The 14,961-nt window shown below is 37.2% G+C and overlaps 1 protein-coding gene across 2 annotated transcripts; it reads left to right on the top strand.

The window, feature by feature from the left end:
* Positions 1-1,356: 1,356 nt before the first annotated feature.
* Positions 1,357-11,959, top strand: LOC141657343 (uncharacterized). 2 transcript variants are annotated; one of them, XM_074464538.1, is made up of 14 exons: positions 1,357-1,583; positions 6,782-7,097; positions 7,397-7,600; positions 7,699-7,791; positions 7,875-8,012; positions 8,098-8,623; positions 8,740-8,915; positions 9,163-9,426; positions 9,548-9,836; positions 9,932-10,114; positions 10,204-10,311; positions 10,407-10,488; positions 10,590-10,688; positions 11,616-11,959. In XM_074464538.1, exons 2-9 carry the CDS (start codon positions 6,786-6,788, stop codon positions 9,833-9,835), a joined length of 2,001 nt encoding a protein of 666 aa, XP_074320639.1. In that variant the 5' UTR covers positions 1,357-1,583; positions 6,782-6,785; the 3' UTR covers position 9,836; positions 9,932-10,114; positions 10,204-10,311; positions 10,407-10,488; positions 10,590-10,688; positions 11,616-11,959. The 2 variants fall into 2 exon arrangements, with proteins under 2 accessions (XP_074320639.1, XP_074320638.1); XM_074464537.1 differs by having other exon boundaries at positions 8,698-8,915.
* Positions 11,960-14,961: the final 3,002 nt, after the last annotated feature.

The following is a 14,961-nucleotide window of genomic DNA, read 5'->3' as shown; positions in this document are numbered from 1 at the left end:
AAACGTGTGATTTTCTTTGCCATCATGGGTCCACTCATGGGAGGGCCACATTCTCCATCATAGACTTCTTCCATCACTTTCCGTGCCTGTGAATGATCAAGACATCGTAGGATTACACCAAGAGGTGTTCTTTTGTACAATTCTCCTTGCATGAGAACGTATTGGGAAGCTAGTAAGCGTATAGCACGTTGTCCCCTTTTGTCCATATCTGGCGGATAGGTGCCATTGAGTTTGAAGTTTAGGATCGCTTGGAACCAAGGTTCCTCTGTGATTTCCTCTTCATCGGCGATTTGGTGCACATAAGCTGGCTCTGACCGTTGTTCGATGCATAAAGGCATTTCTACCATGCTATCCGGCATATTAATCAAAGATGCAAGTTTTGCAAGAGCATCTGCAAATTGATTCTCCTCTCGGGGTAGGTGTAGGTAGGTTACTTGATCGAAGAATTGGGCTACTTGGTCTATTATGGCTTGATAAGGTGCTAAGCTTTCACTTCGGATTTTCCAAGATCCCGTAATTTGGTTGATGATCAAAGATGAATCCCCATGCACTCGAAAATTCTTGATGCCTAAACCTACTGCTGCTTGCAATCCAATGAGACAAGCCTCGTATTCTGCAGCGTTATTTGTCACCTCGAAGTCGAGTTTGACAGAGATTGGTGTATGCTCGCCTTCAGGAGAAATGAGAAACACTCCTATTCCGAATCCTCTTAAGTTCGATGCTCCATCAAAATAAAGGTCCCAGGAGTCTACATCGATTTGGAGTATATCCTCATCCGAAACGACCAGGTGTCTATCGTTTGTGTATCATTAATGGGATTTTCTGCGAAGAATTCGGCAACGGCGCGTCCCTTTATACCTTTCAGAGGTACATACTTGAGATCAAACTCTGAGAGCATCAAAGTCCATCTTGCTAAGCATCCATTGAGAACGGGTTTCTCGAAGAGGTATTTGACAGGATCCATTTTGGAGTATATTTTGACGAAGTAACTAAGCATGTAATGGCGTAGCTTCTTCGTTGCCCATACAAGAGCGAGGCATGTCTTCTCGAGTGGCGTGTATTTGAACTCATACTCCAAGACACTACTACAAAAATGGCCAAAGGAACTACTAATAACAAACCGGTTTGGCTTTTTAATTGGTCTCTTAATATTAGAGACCGTTGATTTTATAAAACCGGTCTCATAAAGTTGAAAATAATAAACCGGTTTTGGTTTAAAACCGGTCTCTTAATATAAGAAACCATTGATCTCATATAACCGGTTTCATAGAAATTGATAAGAAATGTGTTTTGAGTAAAACCGGTCTCTTATCATTTTATTAAATAAACAATTCAAGCTAATTAATAAGATTAATTATTAAACAATTCCTCCATGTTTATCAGTTATCACCACCGATATAAACAATTCCTAATTAGTTAACAAGCTATCAATTTGTAATTGAGTATTCTCCTCAAACTGATCGGCCGTCATTTGCCAAAACTTTGCATGGCCTCAAAGTATTCAGTTTTCAACAAGCCGCCAAACTACTCCATCTTCTCTTTCGTTTATCACTGCCGATCATCGGAGCAGCAACCTCTTTCGGGTATTTTTTTTTTTTCTTATGTGAATTGCAATTATGCTTGTGACATTGATTTAGGTTAATTGATTACTGTATTAAGTTCTTATGTTGCTTCAAATTTAATCTTTTGTTTTTAATTGGTCATTCTATGATTAAATCGGTTAATTGATTTCTTATAATTAACTACAAGTCGTGTTATTTGGTTCTTAATCGAATAGGTTATAAACGAAATAGTGATTAAGGTAGTGTTTGGTTGTCACCATGGATTCATTAACACTGTTGTTAATTAGTCTTGTGAGAAATTTCAATACTTGAATGTTCACCATTCCAATTCCTGATTTTTATCGTAATTGTTATGGTTGCTGTCACTTTAAGTAAGGTACAAGAGTTGCTTCCTCTGTTGATTTTGAGTCAGAGACCTTCATTAGGCTTTGGCATACCTTATAATTTTTTTTTTTCACGATTATTTCCGAGTTCGAGAGGTAGACAGCATTGATGGCTCTTTCTCCTCTAGCAATATGTTGCAAGAAAAGGGGCTATATAATTGGTGATCTTCTTGTACAGTTGGGCTCCCTCTATATCAATTAGATAAGTTAGTGGACCTATCTCTTTGTCTGGGGTAAATGAAGCATATTGTGAGATAGTATTTGACAAATCTAAGCCTTTTGTTCCGAACATATCTCCATTCATGTTAAAAATTCCAAATATTTTGAAATTTAAATTAATTTTCTGTTTTAAAAATGTGTCACTATACCACATCCTCCTTTTAGGACAGTTTCCTCTTGTCTCAAAATTTGTCTTGGAGAGTCCAACACTTACCCAAGTTTGAGTAACATAAGGTGTATTACCATTAGTTTATAACAAGTGTAGATTTTGAATGGCAATTATTCCCTCAATCTGATATGTCAACACCAACAAGAAAGTCTCTGTTCAAAAATGAAACTGAGAAAAAAGGTATTAGCACATGTAGGCTAAGGGATTAGCTACTAAATTAGGGGATTATTTTTAGTAGTACGGAGTAAATGATATTTTGAAATAGGAGCTGACGCAGCTACTGCTCATATAAGTATTTTTCCACCTTTGGTTAATAATAGTACAAGCAATTCGCCTTATTTGGTTGACTTGATTATCCCATAGAAAAATATTTGATGCTCTATTTCAACAAAAACACTAGACTATAAAGCAGGTATCTCTTCATTGTCCCCCCCCCCCCCCCCAATCACTTCTTCTTCATTTTTAATACAAAAGCCATGACTCTTATCTTAACTTTACCTACCCTTTTGACGCTTCTACTATTTATTTCATTGTCAATGAAACAATACTAAAATTTTATATCGTTTTTCACACTTTATTTATTGCTTTTTTATCCTTCTCTAGTACTTATGCACCTTTTCACTATATAGGGGAGAGATTGTAAGTTAGGAGGAATTTTGAAAAGACGGAGTCCAGGTCGTCATTTAAATTTAACCTAAACTTGTAAGGATTACTTAGTAGTTTGAATAAGCTCAACAAAATTATTCTTATGTGTTTGTGTAGAGATGGATCGGAGATGGATATCCACATCAAAACCGGGTGACCCTGAGTATATAGCTGGTGTAAAAGACTTTATTGATTTTGCTGTTAAGAACTCTAAAGGTCGTACAAGGTTGCCTTGTCCTTGCTTTAAATGTCATAATTTTCTGCATAAAAGAGTTGATGAAATACTTAACCATCTCAGCAAATCAGCTTTTGATAGAACATATACTGTTTGGATTTGGCATGGGGAAGATAGGGAAGAAAATGTTCGGACTAATATGCCCGAAGTTCATACAAGTAATGAGGGAGATAGGATAGAGGGTAAAGAAATTTGCCTTGAAAAGAAAGTTCATGAGGATATGTTAAGAGACGTTCAAGAAAAGTTTGATGAAAATCCGGCTGCATTCGAGTCGTTGTTAAGTGATTCTTGAAAAGCCCTTATACACATAAATGATTTAAAGATTTTATCAAAAAATACACGAGACTTTCAAGTGTACTTAGATTATATAATCAAGGCAACTCATGGCCATCGAGTGATACGGGTTTTTATCGAAAGTTGAAAAGGCTTTCACTGAATTACTTGAAGTATTAAAAGATATGCTTCCAAGTGATAATGTTCTCCCGAGTAAAACATATGAGGCAAAAAAGATATTGTGCTCAATGAGCTTACCTTATGAAAAAATCCATGCCCAATAAAAAGTTTTTGCCTCCAGTAACGATTGTATACTATATTATAATGAGTATCAATTATTAAAGAATTGCCCTACTTGTAATGTCTCATGGTACAAAAAAAAAATCAACTGAAGGAACGCCGGCTAAGGTCTTGTGGTGCTTTCCTATTATACCAAGATTTGAACGTCTTTACTCGAATGCAAGCGATGCAAAAAATTTGACATGGCATCATAATGGCAGAATTAAGGATGGTAAATTAAGACACCCTCCTTTTGACCTAAGCAATTCATTTGTCTCGTGACTCCCCACAATGGAGGTTTATTGATGGAAAATTTCCGGAGTTTGGTAAAGAAATTCAAACTTACGCCTTGCATTGTCTATCGTTTTCTATTGATGGTATGAATCCATTTCGTTCTCTTAGTACAAGCTATAGTACTTGGCCTGTAATTTTGGTTACGTACAACCTACCTCCTTGGCTATGCATGAAAAGAAAGTTCATGATGCTTTCCTTGTTAATTTCTGGCCCTAAACAACCAGGAAACGACATCGACGTTTACTTAGCACCCCTTATAAATGATTTAAAGATTTTATGGGAAACAGGGGTAGAGGTTTATGATGCATATCGAAATGAGTCATTTAACCTTAGAGCTATGTTGTTTTGCACTATCCAAGATTATCCCATACGTATACGGTAATTTGTCCGGTATACCGTTAAAGGAAAAGCATCTTGTCCTATATGTGAGGATGGTACTACGGGAAAGTGGCTTAATTCATCTAAAAAGAATATTTATGATGGACATCGTTGTTTTTTGCCTGATGATCATTCTTATCGAAAGTTGAAAAAGGCTTTCAATGGGGATCAAGAATTCAAAAGACGGCCAAAAGTGTTAACTGGTACGGAGGTGTTTGAAAAAGTGAAAGACTTCCAGACTATTTTTAGAAAAACTCTTAGATCAACCCTTCCTAAACAAGGATATAAGAAATGTTCTGTTTTTTGGCGCTTACCTTATTGGAAACATTTGTTTGTCAGACATTCTTTGGATGTAATGCATATTGAGAAAAATGTGTGTGATAGCTTAGTTGGTACACTACTAAATGTCCCAGGAAAAACAAAAGACGGTGTTAATGCTCGAGATGACTTAAAAGAATTGGGGATTAGGAAAGAATTACATATTGTTGAAAGGAACAATAAAAAGTTTTGCCTGTCCGAAAAGAAAAAAAAGAATTTTGTGAGTGTTTAGCGGGTGTGAAAGTCCCCGAGGGTTATTCTTCTAATATCAAGAGTCTTGTGTCGATGGAAAATTTGAAGCTTGTAGGTCTCAAGTCTCATGATTGTCATGTTTTGATGCAACATTTACTACCCGTGGCTATTCGTTCAGTTTTGCCGAAGAATGTTCGTTCAACTATTATTAAATTGTGTTCTTTCTTTAATGCTATATATAGCAAAGTCATAGATCCTAAATATTTGAATTCCTTGGAAAGTTCAATTATAGTTATTCTCTGCTAATTAGAGATGTACTTTCCTCCCTCATTTTTTGATGTCATGATTCATTTAACTGTTCATTTGGTGAGGGAGGTCAGATTTTGCGGTCCTGTGTACTTGAGAAACCAATATCCTTTTGAAAGAGAAATGAAAACTTACAAAGGATATGTGAAGAACCACTTTAGGCCTGAAGGTTATATTGCTGAACGTATTCTTTGTGAAGATACTGTAACATATAGTAGTGCATACCTAGGAAATACAAAGATGTTTGGGATTCCTATGTCACGACATAGTGGAAGAATGGAAGGAAAAGGGACTATAGGTTGTAAGCATATTGACTTATGTCAAGAGCAGTGGCATATGGCTCACACTTATATTCTTTTTAATGAGAATGAAGTTGCACCTTATATAGACAGACACCTTGATTATTTACGAGGAAACAATCGAAGAGCGAGTGAGAAATCATTACTAAGCGAACACAGCAAGTCATTCAGTAGTTGGCTGAAAGACCAGGTTAGGAGAGAGCTTGAATCTGAAGATTCATCCCATTGCATATCTGATCGACTTAAAGCTTTAGCTTCTGGGCCTAATTTTAATGCCTCTTTTTATTCTGGATATGTCATAAATGGTTGCACGTTCTACACTAGTGAACGAGATGAAATTAGTACTATGCAGAATAGTGGGGTAACAGTAGAAGCCGAGGCTATGTATTTTGCTAGTGCCAAAGATAAACATCCCGTGTGTGGTAAAATGTTATATTACGGGGTTATTCAAGAGATCATTGAGTTACATTATTTAGGCTTCTCGGTGCCGGTTTTTAGGTGCAATTGGGTTGATTCTCATGTTGGAGTTGAACATGACGAGTTTGGGTTCACCTTGGTTAACCTTCACAAGCTTAGTTACAAGGAGGATCCGTATGTACTAGCGCGTCAAGCGAAACAGGTGTTTTATGTGACTGATCCAGGGAATAAGAGCAGGTCAGTTGTTATAACACCAAGATCTCGCAATGATATTGATGATTATGATGAGGAAGTTGAGTTAGAAGAAAGGCCAGCAACTAAATTTTTTCGAAATGAGAATTCCCCTAATGATGAGGGTGAAGATTCATTGACATATGTACGAGACGACCATGAAGAAGGTGAATGGGTTGACAATATTAAAATAAGTAAAAAGCGTCGTCGTCAAAACAATTGAGGTAGATTTTAGTTCTGATTAAGTTTTTTTTTTTGTGTGTGTGTGTGTGTGTGTGTGTGTGTGTGTGTGTGTGTGTGTGTGTGTGTGTGTGTGTGTGTGTGTGTGTGTGTGTGTGTGTGTGTGTGTGTTTGTATTTTATTAATTGAAAATTGCATAATTCGGGTTCTGGTAAGTTATTAGCTTGGGTTGTACTTTTTGACCTGTATGTGTTTCTCTTACAGAAAGTGATGTTAATAATGAAAATGAGTAGCATGTTTACAATATTTGTTTTTTGTTTGGGTCTGATAGTATATTTTATTATAGTAGGAAAAATAGATTTACATGGTAAATTGATGTTAACCGGTCTTTATTTTTGTAGGATTATGGCAAAAAAGAAAAAACAAGTATGCTTGTCTCGTGGTGGTTCAAATTCTTCTGATGATTCAGATATTGAAAAGTCTAATCATAACGACGAGAGAGGTCGCACTGTTCTTGCTGTGGTGGGGGAAGCAATTCATAATAAAGTCAAACTTCCTTTGGATTGGCATCCAGTTCGTAAAACTCCATGTGGTAAATACGGATCAACTTTCAGGCGCTATCTTGGAGTAGTTGTTCGAGAACGTCTGCCCATCACCTACGGCAATTGGAAAGATATTCTCAAAACGGAACTTGACAGCTTGTATGACCAAATCACGGTTGGAACGTGTCTCTCACATGCTATATTTAGCTTGCAAAAGTCTTTTTACTCCATGTGTTTTCTTTTACATTTTGCTTTGATCATGCTGGCATGTGTTTTTTTCCAACAAATTTTGATCTTTTAAGTTTGTGGTTTATTTAGGGTACCGCGGATTTTCATCTTTTAAGTTTGTGGTTTATCATTTCTTATTCTGTTTTATGTTCGTTCAGACATTCATTCATTCATTCATTCAGCCAGGGCATTTTAACTATTTTTTTCTGGTACAAATAATACTAGTGATTTTGTATTATCCCATAGAAAGGTTTCACAGTACCAGCACAGCATAAAAAATGGATCTTATCTCGAGCTGATGATCGATGGAGAGCTTTTAAGACTAGATTAAGAAAGTTGTGGTTGTATAAGAAGTCTGGAAAGTTACGAAAAAGAACGCCATGGAAATATCATATACATCAATCGGCTTGGGATAAATTTAAGGAAATGTGTACTACTGAGAAATTCCAGGTTTTAGTTTCCCACTTTTAAAAATTTATATTTTTAATTTCTGTGAGCAAATAAAATGTTTAGTGTTTTAATGCCAAATTTTGTTTTAATATTTCAAGGAGCTGAGTGAAGATAGTCGAAAGCGATCAAATCTCAAAGTCTCAAGCTATCGAGGAGGCTGTCTCGGTTATCAACACTTTGAAAAAGAGATTGTATGTTTGTTGAATATTTATTAATTAAAGACCTTGATTCAGCTCACTATTGCTTTCGATAATATATTTTCAACTATTGGTAGGTAAAGGAAAATTTGAAAAACGGGAAGCAGGTTGATCTAGTACCTCGACATGAGTTGTGGATTAGAGCTCATTCACGTGCCAAAGATGGAAAATTCGTTTCTGATAATCAAGTCGACAAAGAAACTGATGAAGAAATCGTAAAATACTATTTTCTCCCACATTATTAGATATTAACATTATTTTATGTACTCTCTAACAGGTTTCTTCAATCTTAATCTGAAGAATGTCTTGAAGAGAAAACTTGAAAGTGGGGAACTTGTATTAGAGGGTGGTAGAGATGATATTTTGGCAAGAGCATTGAAGAAGCCAGAGCATGGGGGACGTGTTAGAGGCGTTGGATCAGGCATCACCATTACAAAATATTTTGGGTTTTCTAAACCAACGCCACCTAGTCAACTGTGTGTTGAGTTAGCTAGTTTGAAGTCAGAGATGGCTTTCTTGAAAAACAACGTACAACTTATGATGACCATTATGATGAAGTGCCATGACCCCGAGCAGATGAAGCAATTTATGCTTAGTTTTAGCCAATTAGGGAATTTTGGTAGCCAAGACGCTGGCCAATTTACTAATTTTGATGGTCATATAAGTGGCAAAGATGGTGGTCAGCTTGGTAATTCAGCTAGTCATGGCGATGACATGTATGATACACGGAGTTTGCAACCTGGTAATTTAGGTGGTCATAATAATGATCAATTTTGTGATATGAGTGGGCAGAATAATGGTTTCTTTACCCAGCTTTTAACGAAAGGTAATGAAAAGTAAGTTTTTTATGTACTATTTATATTATTATGATTTCTGGTTAATTATAATCTATGTCTAAAGGTTTGGAATATCCTTCTAACATGTCGAAATCTCAACGGGAAGACCAAGAAAAAGAACAACAACTTGATCCTTACATTGTTGGTTGGCCGGATAAAAATGTTCAAACTATTCAGCAACCTAACAATCATTCTCAGCATGCTAGTCCCTCGCCCTCAACTGTTCGTCTGAATGATATAGACTATCACACACTACCTATAAGTGAGTACGTATTGCCTAAGGTATGAAGTTAGACTCTGACTTGATACACCTATTTAATCTTAAGTATGCAATGTTTTTTGTACTGGATCTTGGGTGAGAACAGATGTTGATATTGGTTATTTAGCTGGGTGCACATTCTACTTTTATTAAGTAGTGACTTTGAATCTATTTAAGATCATGAAGCATAGTTTTATGACAGAGTTTATTTGTTTTGTGTCTTATATTTTATATATATACTGTAACGATCTTTGTATTAATGTGGACTAGGGTACTTATGATTGTTGCCTAGCGATTGAGAATGAACAAGGGATCCAAAATGTTGCAATTGGGGAAGTGTACATATCGGGGGAAACAGAAGTGACTTTGAATCATTTCAGAACTTTGTCACAAGATTATCGTCGAGTAACTATTACTGAAGAGATTGTGCCAACCGCACCATTGCCATGTCCAAATGAGGAGTGTAGTGTAGTATGCCAAGCAATGTACGCATTTGTTTCGTGGCCAGCTCACCTAATATTTCCAAAGAAAAAGGTATGATCATACGATACCAGGCCTATCCCATAACTTTTGATTTGATCTTGGATAGTCATGATATAGAAGTAAGTTAAGTTACTTCTACTCTCTGATGAGTTTTTTTTATATTGTCTGTAAGTTTGATAAGCAACAAGCAGATGTGGTTGTCTCACAGTCACGTTCCTCACAATCATCAACCACTAAAAAATATGACATCACCGAGGATGATCGTGCGAAGGTGAACTCTGGTATGCTGAAGGCTTTAAAGAAAGAGGCTTTGGGAATGAAAAAGAGCCGTCGGAACATCGTTATATCTATTCCGGAAAACGTTTTTTACCTCAAGAAGATGTTGGACTTGATTATGAAGACCTATTTGATTGGTGCTTTCAAAAAGAGATTGGATCAGCTCATATGTCGATTTTCATGAAGTATGTACTTTGGTTTTAACTTTGAGTTTTGTAGTTTACTTTTTTCAATATGATTATTTAACTAATTGTTCAAGCAAATCATTTTAATATGTAAGGCACGTGAGCGAGTCATGTCACACAGATGGTATATCGGGGATGTATGGATTTTGTGACTCCAATTATCTCTCTCCTTTGACTCCAACCGTAGAACAAGACCGGTCAGATTACTTATGTCGTGTTTTTGGGTGCAATGGAGGCAGAAATATTAATCAACTTTTTTTCGCTCCCTTCCATGAAAAGTAAGTCTCTATGTACTTATAATTATAATTCTAAGTTCTGACTTATTATGTGTAAGTATATTTTATTCACACTAATAATTTAAGTACAGTCGGCATTGGATGTTAGCTGCTATAAGTCCGTGGAACGGAACTGTTTTCTAGCTTGATCCAGCGGGATCAAATAATATCAGTGAATTCGCTCAACGAATTATAAATGAGTACGCAACCCCGTCACTATGCTTAACAAAATTTATTAATACCCATCTATTATAGTGTTTTGTTCTTCTAATTATGAGTTGATTTTTGTTGCTAGGAGTATTATAAAATTTACCACTCTTTACCGAAAGGACATCAAGAAAATTAAAAAGAATCCGGTGAGATGGATGAACATACAGGTACGTATAACAAAATCACTAAAAATATGCACTCCCCTATATTTCAATTATAATATTACTCTCATGTGAATATTGGATTTGTTTGTACTTCATTATAATAGTGTCCTCGTCAATCTCAAGCCTCGAAGGATTGTGGATATTTTGTGTGTCGTTACATAATCGAGACTATCGCAAGTAGACGACCGATGATTCCAGATCAGGTAGAGTATATGAAACTCACATTAAAGCTTTCTTAAAATTATGCTTCTTTTTACCATTGTCCTAAAATGAGATTGTATGGGTATATATTAACTTGTTGGGATTTTTACGTTTATACCCTTGTGTTTCTTCGCTTTCTCACTTGTGCCCGTGCTTTTTCCATATCCCCAGCCATACCCCTCTACTTTCATATTTATTGCAAAAATAACCTTACTAGTCAATTCCGTCTAAAATTCTGTTAGTTCACCTTTGTACTTTTTATTTTGTCATAACCCATACCCCTCCACTTTCATATTTATTGCAAAAATATAGAGAGTAGCTTCGTTCTAGTTGGTTTATACTTGATTAATCATGATTTGGTTTTATGAACCAACATTTGAGAGTAGTTAAGCTTGCAGCAAAAAACGAGCACTTGGAGCTTTGCTAGTATGTTAACGGTGATGATCATCTCTAAGTTATTTATTCTCGGATGGATAATTGGATAGGTGCATCAAATTGAACTAAATTCTATCTAGCAGTGATAAACCTGGTGATCTTAGTGAAGATTGTTAAGCAACTAGACCTTGCCATCGGCTTGTTCAATCAACTCTAGCTTGCAGGGATGTGGAGGTTCATGGTGAATGTGGTGATTTTGACCGTGGGAGTGGGAGATGGTAGATTTTGTATTTAAATGTAGGTTGATAACTTGATATGGATCAAGGAAGAGATGATAGTCATGTAAACGGACAAGTTGACAGAAAAATTATTAGGGCCACGTCTGGGAGTGAGTAGGATAGTACAGGGTACGGCTGGGAATAACAGAAAGGTAGGGGTATAAATGAGAAAACGAATAAAAAAATGAGAAAAACCCTAACTTGTTTCTTATTTGTTCACTGGATGGGTTTTATTATAGTTTTAACTATAATTGTTTTGAATTTTTTTTCTTGCAGTACTTTCCCGGAACTCGTGGCACTTATACGCAAGAGGAAATTGACGAGATAAGAAATATGTGGGTGACATACTTATTTAGTCAAATGGAAGATGAAGAAATTGAAGATGATGATAATATGGAGGATGGTGGTGAAGCTTGGTTAAATTCTAATCATTGTTAGAAGTTTTAATTGGAACAATTAGTTTATTTTTCCCATTTTTTTAAAATTTTTAGAACACAGGTATTTCATTTTTTAGAACATGAAGGACTTCATTTTTAAGTAGGAATAATTTGGATATCATCATGTATCAAATCCGGATTTTTTTTATGATATATATAATTTATGGGTTAGCGTTATTATTATTATTGTGTCGAAAGAGTTGCAAGTACGTTTCGGTCAAAAAAATTGACTCATCATTATGTATATACTACAACAGTAGCATCATTATGTATATACTGTATAAGAGTAGCAGCGGATCATTAGGACATCAGGCATGCAAATTAAAGAGACCGGTTCTGTTGAGAACAAGTCTTTTAACGTCAACTAAAGAGACCGGTTTTAACTTGTAAGCGGTCTGTTACGTTCAAAGTAAAGAGACCGGTTTTAACCCATATTAGTTCTCTTATAGAGGGAGCAAAGAAACCGGTTATTAGTGATAACAGGTCTCTATATAAACCACAAAGAAACCACATATAACACTGGTTTCTTAGGCTAAGACACCTGTGAGATATAGACCGGTTATAAACCGGTTTCTTATGCCATTTTTAACCGGTCTCTTATGCATTTTTTGTAGTAGTGAGAACTTCTTACTAAGGTAGTAGATATCTCTTTCTTCCTTTCCTACGGTTTGAGCGAGCATGGCGCCCATGGCCGTTTCAGTTACCGCGAGGTATAAACCAAGAGGTTGATCTCGTTGAGGTGGCATGAGCACTGGTGGTTTAGCTAATATCTCCTTGATTCAGTCGAAAGCCTTCTGACAGTCATCATCCCACATGGTGTGATCTGTTTTCTTTAACTTCTTGAAGATAGGTTCGCAGATCATGGTGAGTTTCGATATGAATCGACTTATGTATTGCACCTTGCCTAGGAACTCTAACTTATTTCTCCGTTTGAGGTTGCGGCATTTCAATTAGAGCTTTGATCTTAGAAGGGTCTATTTCTATTCCTCGTTGGCTAACAACGTATCTCAGGAGTTTGCCAGATGTTACTCTGAATGTGCATTTATGAGGATTGAGCCTCATGTTGTACTTCCGTAGCCTTGAGAAGAATTTGCGAAGGTTCACAATGTGCCCCTCTCTATCCTTGGACTTGACAATCATGTCATCTACGTATACCTCAACTTCTTTATGCATCATGTCATATAAGAGCGTAGTTGCGGTGCGTTGGTATGTAGCTTCGGTGTTGATTAACCCAAACAGCATAACTGTGTAGCAATAGGTTCCCCATTGAGTGATGAAGGCGGTCTTATGCATGTCCTCTATGGCCATCTTAATCTGGTTATATCCTGCATATCCATCCATGAAGGATAGTAACGCGTGATCTGTTGTATTATCCACCAATATGTCGATATGTGGTAGAGGAAAGTCATCCTTGGGACTCGCTTTGTTTAAGTCTCTAAAGTCAACACGAACGCGGATTCTCCCATCCTTTTTGGGTACGGGTACTATGTTAGCTACCCAGTCTGAGTACTCGGAAACTTTGATGAACCCGGCTTTGAACTGTTTATCGACTTCTTCTTTGATTTTGAGAGCCCATTCTGTCCTCATTCGACGAAGCTTCTGTTTCACGGGTTAGAAACCTGGTTTTATTGGGATTTTATGCTCTGCGATATCCCTGTCGATCCCTGGCATGTCTTTGTAGGACCAAGCAAAAACATCTTTGAACTCTTGCAGGAGGTCTATGAAACTGGCTCTTTCGGTAGGGCTCAAGGTCGTCCCTATCCTAAGTTCTTGGGGTTCTAGTTCGGTTCCTACGTTGATGGGTTCAGTGTTTTCTATTACTGGTCCCCCTTCCCCCTCTTGTAGTATTTCTTTGGCTATGTAGGGAGGTATTTCGATCAAGTCTGGGTCTGGGTCATCCTCAGTATCATCGTAAACAGAATTGCATTCAAGATAACACGAAGAGTAAGCAGAACCTGATTTATTCATATTAAAATTTGAGAAAAGTTGAAACAAAGAAGCCATCTGATCTGTAGTCAGTGGCGGTAAAGGGACAGCCGTTGGGACATTTCCCGAACTACCGTTACTACTTGATGCTAAGCTAGGAGAAACAAGGGGAGTGGGAATGACGACAGGAGGAGACTCTCTAGGAACTTCTCTAGACTCCGACTCTGACTCCGACTATGACTCGAATTCATCGTCTTCTAGTTCTCCTTTGAACATCTCTCCTTCTCCAGTGGTGAGCTTGAAGAGTCTTCCTTGATTGTTTGTCCACTTGATCGACTTTCTCCATCCTTTCTGCTGATTGGTGTTGGTTTCTGTGCCCAGTGTGGCAATGATCTCATCTATGATGCTTTCGGCGCTCTTGATTAAGGGAAGATCCTGGAGGTATACATCTTCTTCGTTATCCGTCCATATCCCATTGATCACCTCTTCTTTTGGGGAGATAAGATGTGAGCAATCTAAGGTAGATTCGTCACTTGTAATCATCAGAACTCCAAGAGGATTCTGAGTGCTGTTAGGCTTACCTCCAGGCGGTATTGGTAGGCGACCGTCTTCAATCATGTCTTGAAGTACATTTTTTAATTTGTAGCATTTCTCTGTATCATGTCCCTTGCCTCTATGGTATTCGCAGTACCAATTCTCATCCCAGAACTTGGATTTCTTTTCTGGTTCGGGTGTAGAGCCTATGGGTTGAAGTTTACCCAGTTTCATCAACCTTTTCAGAGCATTGGAATATGTTCCCTAAGATTTGTGAATTTCCTTGGTGGGGTACTCTTCTTAGATGGATCGAGAAGGTTAACTTCATCAGTTTTGCTAGTAGAGCCGTAAGAATGACTTGTTGAGCCTTGATATCCACGACCTACCGTTTTGGACAAGAGCCCTTTACGGATGTCATCTTCGATCCTTGTTCCTAGTACGGTTAAGTCTTTGAAGGTCTTAATGTTTTGGTACCTCAAATGACTTGCATAGATGGGTTTTAGGTTGTCCATGAATTTTTCCATGAGGGTAGCTTCATCTGGACGTTCAACAAGTTGAGTACTAGTCTTCCTCCACCTACTTAGAAAGTCGGTGAATCCTACTTTGTAATTTTGGGTAAGAACCTCTAAAGTGCACATGTTGACTTGGATTTCAGCATTATCCGCGTATTGTTTGGCAAACTCAATTGCGGCATCATCCCAGGTAGCGATCTTCTTATGCTCTAG

The sequence above is a fragment of the Silene latifolia genome, chromosome 5 (genome assembly GCF_048544455.1).
Source record: "Silene latifolia isolate original U9 population chromosome 5, ASM4854445v1, whole genome shotgun sequence".
Classification (NCBI taxonomy): domain Eukaryota; kingdom Viridiplantae; phylum Streptophyta; class Magnoliopsida; order Caryophyllales; family Caryophyllaceae; genus Silene; species Silene latifolia.
The sequence above is the reverse complement of the archived record's forward strand: the minus strand, read 5'-3'. Positions and strand labels throughout refer to the sequence as shown.

Excerpts from the sequence above, each read along its gene's own strand:
- LOC141657343 (XM_074464537.1), top strand. The coding sequence starts at position 6,786 with ATGGCAAAAAAGAAAAAACAAGTATGCTTGTCTCGTGGTGGTTCAAAT. Across the intron at positions 7,601-7,698 it reads GTACTACTGAGAAATTCCAG|GAGCTGAGTGAAGATAGTCG; the intron begins GTTTTAGTTTCC and ends TAATATTTCAAG. Across the intron at positions 8,916-9,162 it reads GTGAGTACGTATTGCCTAAG|GGTACTTATGATTGTTGCCT; the intron begins GTATGAAGTTAG and ends AATGTGGACTAG.